Raw genomic sequence first — 11,580 nt, forward strand, 5'->3', positions numbered from 1 at the left:
TGGGATAAGGTATATTAGCAAAGTAGTTTTAGGCATATCAGACCTAATTGGTTTTATTGTGAGAATAGTAATACTAGATGGGAAAAAAGCTGAGTTGAAAATTAAAGTGGATAGCAAGTTTTGGTAACTTTGGTAGCTGTGGTGATGGAAAGGTTCTGTACATATTGTTGGGGAAAAAAGCCTCTCACAGAGACTTTTGAAGCCCCGCTAAGACCGCAATAATTTGTCCCTCCTCAAAACATTTTCTTTTAAGCTCAGCTGGATAGTGCATTTTAACATTCAGGATCATTTGCCTATGACTGAGCAGCTCAATCCAGACCTGCCCTGTGTGCTCCTGACCAGGAACAGCTCAGAGGTGTATTTGGAATACCCACCAGCCATGCTCTAGGAACAACGGCAGAGGCTGCATTTGCTTGGGTTGTGTTTCTGCCAGGGGCTATGTACAAATCACAAATGGGATGGGACTGCTGAGGAACGTGCCTTGAGCTGTTTTATTTTCCAGCATCACTCTCATTACATGGTTATGACAATGGGAAGATGCCATCAGCTGACATCAGGCAGCAGACCAAGAACTTAATGTTACAACTTACTTTCTAAGTTTTTTGACCAATCACACAAAGCAAAAGCACATTGACAGTAGTTCTATCCACTATAAAAATACAGTAGTTCTAACCACTATAAGCACAGGTACCTTTGGTTAAAACAATGCTTGCTTATTTCAAATACAATACCTGCTTGTCAGCCTTAAAACACAATGCACAGATCTCCATTATTAAGCTTAAAACTTCCTAATATCTCGCTAGATAAACTTTTCTGTAGCTTAGGGAATTATTCTAGACAAGTGTTAATACACAGACCATTGTTCTATTTGTCCTTGCTTTTCTACTTTTTAAAGAATTTTTCTGCTGACCTATCTCATGGCTACTGCTTAGCTCTAATGACAATTCTGCTGTCTCTAAGGCTTGCCTTTTGCAGCTTTCCCAAAACCCTCTGATTTTATGGATTCCCACAAGCTGCAGAGCCTGTGAGCTCGCTGTCCTTGCCATGAGCTCTGTGCATGCCCTGTAGCAGGGGTGAAGAGCCAGGAGTGGTGTCCTGGCTGCCACCTCTGCTTTTGTACACCATGGAGGCATGTGCCACCCCACGGTTCCTTACTCCACTGGCCAGCCTGAGAAGTTCTGGTGGAGGGAGTCCGAGGAGGGTGATGTGAGTCTCAGCAAAGAGGCTGGCAGAATAAACCCTGTGAGGGCTCCAAGACCCTCTGCTTCCCCGGCCTTGACCCAGGTACACATTGGTGGGAGCGCTGCTGGGGCTGGGAGGCTCCTGGGAATGCAGGAGGCACAGGGATGGGGCAGGTGGGGCTGAGCACTGAGCTCAGTGGAGGAGCAGGAGCTCTCTTGGGGCTTTAGCTGGTCAGAATGACCCCAAGATACGTTAGAAAGTCTCTTTTCCCAGCCCAGCCCTCGAAGAAGGAGTCAGAGCTCTTCAGTTCTTGGTCTTAAGGTTGTTTATTGTTTCTTATCTATAAAATTCTTTCTCCTGTCCAGCCGAGGTCCGCTCAGCAAGACAGTCAGAGGCACTCTGCCTGCCCTGGGGCAGTGTTATCTTCTTATACTAATTTTGTATTTACAATTACTTTCCAATACCTATCACCTGTGTTAGACAGTGAGCTTCTACTCTAAACCAATCTAAAAGTGCCAACATCACCCAGAAGATGGAGGCCAAGAAGAAGAAGGAGAAAGGCTGGACATGCCCAGATTCCTCCATCTTGCCCCCTGAACCCCCATTCTAAAAACCCCAAAAATCTTTTTTTCCCCCATGATAAATTCACTATCATTCTACTTAAACTGACATGGCTTGCTGATCTTCATCTAAGGCTGGTAACTTGCTCCATGGGTCATAATCAAAACCACAGGCACTTTGGGCTCTGTGCCAGGGTCTCTGAGCCCCCTGGCAGGGGTCCTGGTGTCCTGGACAGCCAGAGGGATGTCCTGAATTCCAACAGAGCTCGGCTGCTCCTGCTGAACAGCTTAGTCCGAGAGTTCCCTGCAGCTCCCCTCCCAGCTCAGCATTCCTGCGGCATCTCGGGCGAAGCGCTCGCAGGAACGTGTTCCAAGGGAACAGGAGAGAGCAGCATCCCCCAGCCCTGCCTGCAGGAGTGTAGGGGGGTAGGACGGTCAGCACGGACGGAGATGAGAGATTTCTGAAGCCAGGTCGTAGAACTTGTGGTTTATTGCAAAGGGCCTGGGTGCAAGGCCCTGCTGGGAGCTGCCAGCCACAGCTTGGAGCAGGCCCGAGAGAAGAGAGGGGCAGAGAGGATGAGAGGGTAAGAGAGTAAGAGGGTGAGAGTGTAAGGGAGTAAAAAAGGTAAGCGTGTAAAAGGGTAAGAGAGTAAAAGGGCAAGAGAGCGAGGTTCCTGTTACAATACAATAAATCTTCTTCTGTGTTGAATATTCTAATTCTCACTAACCAATCTACTACAATATACAAATCCTATAGCATTTACATACAGCCTATAAGAATCACTACATTACCATACTGTGTTACATTTTAAACTCTGAAAACTTCTCTTTGGGCCCCTTCTGCCAAGCTAGTGGGGTCTGCTCTGACCCTTGGACCTGTCTGCAAGCAGAGGGTATTGCTTCATCAAAAGGGGATTACCTTCAGCTGGCCACACCATTGTTTTCCAGTTGTTCAGTAACTAAGGTATCTCAAAGTTTGCTTTCATTTCAATCTCACTTATAGTTTCTATAGTCTCAAAATCTTTTGCCAGACAATCATATTTATAAGGCTTTCCTGTTTCATCTTCCTCAACACCTGCCGGGGAAAAGCAGTGGGCTGGCCCTGTGTCCCTCCCTGGCTGGTCCCTGTGTCCCTCCCTGGCTGGCCCTGTGTCCCTCCCTGGCTGCTGCGTGGTCAACGAGCACAGGAAGGGAACTTGGAGATGCCCCAGAGTGAGGTCGTACCCTCTTGATTTATTTTTCTCTTCCTGGAGACCTTCTGTCTCCCACTGCCTGGGCAGGGAATTTAGGGATTTACTGTCAGGACTAACTTATCTGCTCACTTGGCACAAGGGAGGTGCCTGTGGTAGGCAGTCTGGCTCATACCCTACACCTTTTTTCCCCCCTTTCCTGTCTTGATTAGTGTGGTTTCTATACTTGCTAACCCATTGACTTTTTTCCTTCACAAGTACAGGGAATAAGGTGTTGATCCCTTCCTGGGCACTGCCAGTGACTGTGACGACAAATTCCCATCCCTGTTTCCAATCCTGGCAGAGGTGACTTGGTGTGACTGTCACTTGCTATCTTGGTTTCCATCCTCTCAGCAGCTTCTCAGGCTTCAGGGCTGCAAGTGCCAGGGGAAAGCAATGTCTCAGGACAAGCTCTAGGTGTGGTTTTGGACCAGGGACCTCTCTTCAGGTACCTCCATGGCTGAGGCTCTTTTCACCAGTTCTCAAGTGCCCCATAATGACCCTGCATCCTGTAAAAACACCCTCAGCCAGAGCAGGGGTGGAAGGGCTGTGAGTTTGAAGGGGAAGTGTGGGGTTTTAGAATGAATGCCAGCAACACCCACTGCAGATGAGAGCCACCAGCAGTTCAGATACCTTCACACCAAGCAGTGATTTGATACAGGCCAGAACAAAGCTCTTTTTAAGGACCCCCAGGTACACATGAACATGGATTTGGGTCTGTTTCCAGGGCAAGCTTCTCCAAACTCCAAGAAAATCATCCTGCCCTAGCAGCCTGACCTGGGAAATTAGTGCCATTCAGATGCCATTTGATGGGACTCATGGTGACATCCATTCCAGTCTGAGACAGTTATCTAGGCAGGAGTCTCTGAAGGTGGTGCACCTAAGGGAAGTGTCTAAGGTAGGCAAGATATCTCCTCTAGGATGTGCCCATTTCTCTCTGATGACTGTTGGAAAAGATTACTTGCCTTGACTAGCTGCATCTAAGGAGCTTAAAGAGAAAATCTGCTTTTAGTGAGGAGTGAAATGAGGAAGAAGAGCACCTTGAGAGTGGATGTAGCCTGGCAGAGGCTTCCTGTAGGCAGTGCTTCATATCCCAAAGAAATTCACATCTCTAATATTTTGAATGAACTGGAGAGCTGTTACATTACATTTCCTGTGGCAAATGCTGACCCAACATTCAGCAAGGTAACAATTTCTTTCCACTAAAATTTCTTTCTCCATCCAGGTCTTGTGCATCTTGCTGATGTATATGAGGTCCTAGGGTGAAATCCCAGCTTATCTCCATTAATGCCAGTGATATGGATATGTCCTTGGCACCCCAATTCTGTACCTCTGAAAGTGCTGTTCCTGCAACAAGCAAAGGTGTAACTCAGCACTACCATGCCCCCAGCACTTCACCCAACACAAAGCTTTAACGGTGCTGACAGGGACTTTTCCACACTTCAGCATGAGTGTTGGTCTTGGCTGAAAAATCCCAGTAAGTGGAGGTTAAGTCACTCCATCCCAAACCCAATACTCCCTCTGCCAGACCTCCCCCATTATTCTTTGATTTCTTGTCTTTCTTTCCATGCAACACACTCACTCCCACTGGAAACACTTTTAGGTAGTGGGACTCCAGTGTTTTATAGCACTGTTGCCATAAGGAACATGAGGACATTGCTGGGACTCAACATCTCTCCCTTGAGTAGGTGGAGGGCAAGACTTGGGTGCCACTGCTGGACTTTGAGTGACCTGAGTTCTGTAACACTAACTTGAACCACTTATGGACATTTTGTAGTGGATGAACACTACCATCACACCCTTATCCATGGCACCTTTATCCACTGTGCCCTCAAACCGAGCTTCTAGGAGGCAGGTGTGTGTCTGTCAATAAGAACAGTGTGTATATATATCAGTTCAGGGTGGTTGGTAAGGGGTTTGCATACCTAAAATGTGATGCTCCAAAATCAGTTTGTTAGGTTAATGATTGGACTGGATGATCTTGGAGGTCTTTTCCAACCTCAGTGATTCTGTGATTCTATTCTATTTATTACAGTGCTGATTTCTTTGTCAGATTTTGTATTTCTCCTAGATATGGTGAAACTTTAAACTTTGTATATTTGTGATATAGTCTCTCAGAGAAATACTCAAACATATTTAAAAAGCAGTTTCACAGCTGTAGGCTGTCTGGGATAAATCCTCATGATCTGTATGGTTCTTGTGCCACCTTCCTCATTACATCTCTGGTTCTGCTCTGAACTTGAGTGTACCACTGCTGAGGATGCCCTCCTAACAAAACTGTGGAACAAGCAGACATGCAGACAGATCTTCAGACCAAACAACTCTTCTGAATTATAGATCATTAGGGACTTCAAATTTTGAAGGGAATTTGGAAAATTACCTATAAAGTTTGTCTAAGGAGCCATTTCCTAGTCCTTCTCTTCATTTCCCAAGCATCCAGGTAGCAACTGGCACTGGTTAACTTCTCACCAGCTTGTTCAGCAGCTGGGTTGGTTATCCAGGCTGTGCTGAGCTCACAGCTGTCACAGTTACACAGTTCTCAGCACCAGTTTGAGGATAACTTGGTTGCAGCCAGGGGAATCACAGCCCCAGCAGTAACAGCAAGGGCAGGACAGCACTCAAACATCATCATCATCACCACCATCACCATCCCCATCATTCCCACTGCAGAGTCCTGTGAAAAATGCTGTTTGTAACCAGCCAGTGAGAATGAGAGGTCTTCACCTTGTTATATTTCCCTACGTAGAAGGAACAAAGTGTTTATTTTCCAGCTGGTTGCCTTGCAGTTGCAGGCAGGCATCCAGTTATCAAGCTGGGCTTTTCCTATCGCCTACCCTGTTGGCAAACAAAGCCCTGCATATCAGATAGTGCCTCGTTTTTTTAGAACTGTGCTGTTCCTGTGATGTCTCTGGATATCTCCAGATAATTTAAGCACTAAACTGTGTGTTTCAGACTGGAGAGTGAGGCCTGTAGAAAAACAGTATAAGCAAATGAGCTGGCTAGCTTTTTGATAATGTTTGAGAAGTTTCTGAGTGGCTCCGTAGAGCAGATCTACCTCTGCTAACAAAGAACCAACCCCAAAATGCTTGTGAGTGTCTCTGGGGTGAGGATAATACTATCCCTGATGTCTGCTATTCCCCTATCAGCCAGCCCAGGCAGATGAAATGCAGTTGGGTTCACACAACCTCCCACTTCAGCTGCATGGAGTGTTTGTTCCTCTGCACTGGACTCTGGCATAGGCCATGCCTATCACTGCATCCATGGAAAATGCAGGAAATCCCTGGTGAAGCAGAGTTTCCACCTCATGTCTTCCCAACAAACATATTTCCCTAACTCAGTGTCCTCCTTTACGAGGATTTAAATTCAAGAAGTGTTCTGCTTGAGGTTTTGCAAGGGTTTGGCAAACACAAAAGCCAAGATGTGCTGGCTGTTTTCAAAGACCACTTGGCCTGAACAGTGATCAAAATCAAACTCTCTCCTTTTCAGCACAATTTCTGGCCCTCTATCTGTGAGCTCCCCATCTTGCTAGCATGCATTTATAAAAGAGCCCTAGAGAGAGAACAGTTGGGGCAAGAATTTGCCATATAGCAAAACCCCACAGTGCTTTTGCACAAGGAACAAGAGCTTCCAAGGGAGTGGAAGCAGTTGCTGTGTTTGTGTTGACTGGCCATGGTTTCCCACTGCTGGGGGTTTCCAAAGCAAATGAAATGTTATTCATCAAGGCAGGCTCCCTCCCCAGCCTTCAGTTGTTGAAAATACTACAAAGTAAGATGGAAAGAAACATGTAATCCTTCATCATCACAGTCAGGATTTACTTGTTTATTTAGATTCTCTGTCTGTTCCAAATGTTCTGCCAGAGAAAGCCCATCCAGACTCCAGGAGTGCTTGACACACATAGAAAAATTTCTAGATGTATTTAGAAGATAAATCCAGCAGAATACACTGCTTGTCCTCACAGTGCAGCAGCAAAATGAAAGTCCCATATGCACAATAAAATAGCTCAGGATGTTTTTTGTAGGGCAAAAAAAAAACCTGAGGAGAAATTGATTTTGATGTGGATCTTCTAAATCAGAAACTTTTTGGTGGAGCTGTCCTTGAGCTCCAGAAAAAAATTTTTCTGGGTAGAAAAAAATGGAACTTGGTGTCTTTGTGGTCAGTAAAAGGAGAGAGTTGTGTTCAGAGGGTGATTCCTCCCTCTGCCCTAGGAGGTGCAAATCAGCCCCTGGGAGGGTCTCTCCCTGCAGACACTACAGGGGAAGTGCAAGAGAGGAGCCCAGACCTGAGTCTCACTTTTAGCTTAAGAGAAGGCAGCTGAATCCCATCCTGAGTGAGGCTGTGTGTTGGGAACTGACTCCTCAGCAGCCCCAGCTGGTGTTTGCCATCCCACTCCTGTTGCTGCCCCTACAAACAGGAAACCAGTGAGACCATAAACGCATCCATGAGATAAGAGAGATCTTTTGGGTCATCCCATGATGAGGTAGTAGAAGATAAGCACTTGTTCAAGAGATGTTTTGCAGTTGTACCATCACCCAACCCAATAGATTTGAAAATGCCCTGTGAGCTGTTCTTCTAGTGATGCCTTGGGGGCAGCACCTTTGAAACCACCTGTCTTTTTTATTTTCTATCTAAGAGCCACTGGCATGAGTGAACATCAAGGACTTGATGTCCCTTCTGGGGGCAATATTGCAGTAAGTTGTATGGGGTAGAGTGGGAGGGGCAGTTTTCAGACAATGACCCCCCAGATAATTTATGTTAAAGTTATGGCATCATGGATGCTCCTACAGGCTGCTGAGATCTTACCCTCTAGGGTTTTGTCTTAAACAAGCCAATATAATGGGGTGTTTAAGACACCTCTGTTCTTAGAAAAGCAAAATAACCAGTTCTGGGTTTGGCAGGTGCTGTCCTTATTTCACATGTTGACATAAAGGGCAAAGGGCAGGGTCTTGTCAGAATCTGGTGTTTCTGAAGGGCTGCTAAGCTGAATCCAAACTAGAGTTTTCCAAAAGTGACATCCCTTGACCCAAACTCCAATTTAGTACCAGAATTATGGCAGCTTTTCTCCATAAACTCTATGTAGCCTCAGTGCACTGGACAGGTCTGACAAAACAGTTCATAAAAGTAATTTTGAATCACTAGTATCATTAAGATCTACAATTTTGGGTCTTAACTAAATCCACAAATGAAAGAGAGGATTTTACTTAAGAGGATATAAAACCAAAGTAAAAGTTTCCCCAGAAAAGCATTCAGTTTTTGAAGAGTTGTGAGGTGTTTTCCGCAAAGCCTGAATTAAGCCTTGCTGTGATAACTTTTTGTGCAAAGCTGACCTGCTGCTGTCCCCACAGCTGATGTGCTCCTCGGTGCAGAAGGCCCTGTTTGAGGAGGAGGACAGGGTGAAGAAGCTGCAGCAGAAGGTGGCAGCGCTGGAGAAGCGCAACAAGCAGCTGCGAGAGCGAGTGAAGAAAGTCAAGAGGTCTCTCCGGCAAGCCAGGAAAAACTCCAGGCACATGGAGCTGGTGAACAGAAAGCTCAGTGAGAAACTTTCCTCTGCAGGTGGTCAAATGCCCTATATTAACTCTTTGAAGCAGGAGAACCACCACGGTACCTACCTGAAAGTATAATGCAGGGTAAGTGCTCAGGCCAGTGAGTTTTGTCTGCATTAGATCAGGGTCTGGCCCTCACACCTTGTCTATGCTGTGCTTCAAACCTTGCATGGAAAATGAATCTGACCTTGCTTTAGACACAGTGCCAGATTAAACAGGAATGCCAGCTGGATTTGGCACAGCCCAAAGCCTTGTCCTGCTGTTCTCAGTGGACACAGGGCCTGACAATCACCTGTGCTTCTCCTCCCTCACCCAGCGGCACCTCCAGCTTTAGGCTGCGTTTGATGCAAGTGCCAGCCCAGACCTCTGGGCCATTGCAGGCACTTGACACAGGAGCTCCTCCCGCCAGTTTACCTCCTCCTCATGAGCTGGGCAAGCAAGGCTTGGGATCTAGAGATGGATGTGGTGGGAAGGATGAAGGCATGGGTGCCCTTCACTCCCTTACCACCCCCAGGCTCTCAGCCTTGCTTGAGCTTGACTGAAGTCTTCACCCAGTGCCTGGGCATAGGCCATGTCCAAGACTCAGGCAGTTTGTGGCTCTCTTCAGCACAAAATATAGATGTGCCTATATTGTCTTAAGACTGTCCCTATATATCTTTAAATATTCTAAATTGAATATATATCAACTTTTATTTTTCCAAAAAGTGCCTCAAGGCTCTCAGTAACTCCCTGAGTGCCTTTATCACTGGTCAGCCAACTGGGTTGGAAACCACATCATTTTGGGACTGTGTCTAAGACCAAATCCTGCAGTCAGGAGTGGACTTAGCCTATGAGTGGGTGTTGGATCAGGCTCAGCAGGCAGTTTCAGATCCCATTCTCAAGCAGGTTTAATTACAGTGTGGACAAAGCTTCAAGTTTTGTAGTCACTGAGGTATAATGGAGGTTGCTGGGCAGCCTCACTTAGTTACATTTAAAACCTGTAGAGACCACATCAATATCAACAGGGCATTAAAAATTTAGGTAGTTTAAATATGTATATATTTTAAAATCCTATAGAAAATATTTTTATTACACATTTGATATAGTCTAATTTCTTAAAATATGAAGTAAAACCTGTTTCTTGGTTGTCTCATAAAGAAGAAAAGTCCATCATATCCTTTATTAGGCATTTAGAAACTGACTTCTGCTCAAGCAGTGTGGGTTTAGGCCTCAATATTCATGCCTGATAATGTTAATGCTTGAAACTATCCCTGCACTTGGAAAAGCCCATATCAGCTTTCAAATGTGAGCTTCAGTCCAAGCAGAACACAGAAGCTGACTCTCATTACCTTCCAGTTTTGCTCCTTTTGGAAATACTTTTTTTCCCCCTCTTGAAATAATATTGGCATTTTTAAAGATTCTGACTCCTCCTCAAGCTCCACTGGTTTCAAAGGCTCCACCTTCCACATCACCACAATTTGAATTGTTTTCTACTAGAGTCAGCAATGCAGTTTCCTGAGAATAACTACAGAACTTAGGCTTCCTTAGAAGCCATCAAGAGATTTTAACTCCAAAATTGAAATCCACAGAAAAGTAACTACTTTTTGTTGTTTTATTTTCTGGCTTCTAAACTACTGTTTAAACAAATGAACTGATTTTCCTGGCATAGGTATTAAAAGCTTTTGTTTTAATTTTTTGTTAAGAAAAATATTCCCTCTGGTATTCATTCATGTTTTATAAGTGTTTGTATAAAGCTGAGAAAGTATAATTAATATAGTTACACCTTTGCTATTCTTACAGATTCTCCAAACACATGTTGAATATTTTTTCTTTTGGCTGGTATTTTTGTTGCTTGATGAAAAGATTGGAATTTTCTTTCTGTTTCCCCCTTTGTCTTCCTTAAAAAAAAAAAAAAAAAGAAGTAAAACATTTTGTTCTCCTTGTAAGTTTTGTGAGAATTTCATTTATTCTGCAAAGAAAACAAAAAGAACCTCCCAAAATGCAAAGTCCAAATGCAACCCAAAATGCTCTCATTGGGTACAAAACCCAAAAAGTTTGTTTCCTTGTGAGTTTTTTCCCTTTCATTCCTGCTTGGGTTTGGATCATTTCCAGAGATAAGGACTAGCAGTCAGATCAGGTCACAAGTTAACCCTCTCGACAAGTAACAGGGGATGTCAAACCTGAATAAAAATGCCATTAAAGTGTCAGCACTGATTGCCTGTCCCTGCTGGTGACACTATCCAGAGAGTGACCAGGAAGGCTGCACATGCAGGAAACACAAGAGGAATGTGGAATTTGGATTCTGTCTACCCAGGCTGGTACACAGCACACAGCTATAATTTTTAGACCCACTCCATAGCAATTTCAGGGATCAACTCATCTGGAGACCTGCAAAAAGGGCAGAATTTCTTGCCATTTCCAAGAGTAATGGGAAAGGCATGATTATGTTCCTCTTGAAAAGCTATGAGGGAGGGACTGAGATGCAGAAATGAACAGGAGGTTGGCATAGCTGGGTGGGTTCACAAGAGATGGTGTAGAGACCCAAAAAAATCCTGGTAAAAAACAGAAAGACCAAAAAAATCCCCATTTTGTTAGAAACAGCACCAAATGTGTCAGTCCCCCCTTGAGAAGTTCAAAGATGCTTTACAAATTAGTAACATCTGCTTTTTCAAAACATATCAGGAGCTTGAAGGCTGCCAGAGCATCTGCAGGACCAGTGCTAGGGGTGTCCAGAGCAGCTGGACACAACTGGAGACAAGGATGGGATTTTTGGCATCTGTCTTCACTGTGGGGATGCTTTTGTGGACAAAAAAATTTTTCCTGATGGATACACAGGATGACAAGAAGTGAAAGAGCAAAATTAATAGTAACAGGACAGAGTAATTGTAAGAAGGAGGGGAGGGGAGGGGAGGGGGGGGGGGGAGGGGGGGAGGGGAGGGGAGGGGAGAAAAGAGAAGAGAAGAGAAGAGGAGAGGAGAGGAGAGGAGAGGAGAGGAGAGAGGAGAGGAGAGGAGAAAAGAGAAGAGAAGAGAAGAGAAGAGAAGAGGAGAAGAGAAGAGAAGAGAAGAGAAGAGAAGAGAAGAGAAGAGA

The 11,580-nt window shown here is 44.9% G+C and overlaps 1 protein-coding gene across 1 annotated transcript in view; it reads left to right on the top strand.

The window, feature by feature from the left end:
- The window catches only part of CCDC3 (coiled-coil domain containing 3), a 35,808-nt gene extending 26,158 nt beyond the window's left edge, over window positions 1-9,650 (top strand). Inside the window, exon 3 of the mRNA XM_030960074.1 lies at window positions 8,314-9,650. Coding sequence (XP_030815934.1) covers window positions 8,314-8,589 — 276 coding nt within the window. The 3' untranslated portion in view covers window positions 8,590-9,650. The remainder of the gene's footprint in view (window positions 1-8,313) is intronic.
- The last annotated feature ends 1,930 nt before the right edge of the window (window positions 9,651-11,580 follow it).

Source organism: Camarhynchus parvulus, chromosome 1A (assembly GCF_901933205.1).
Source record: "Camarhynchus parvulus chromosome 1A, STF_HiC, whole genome shotgun sequence".
Taxonomy (NCBI): Eukaryota; Metazoa; Chordata; class Aves; order Passeriformes; family Thraupidae; genus Camarhynchus; species Camarhynchus parvulus.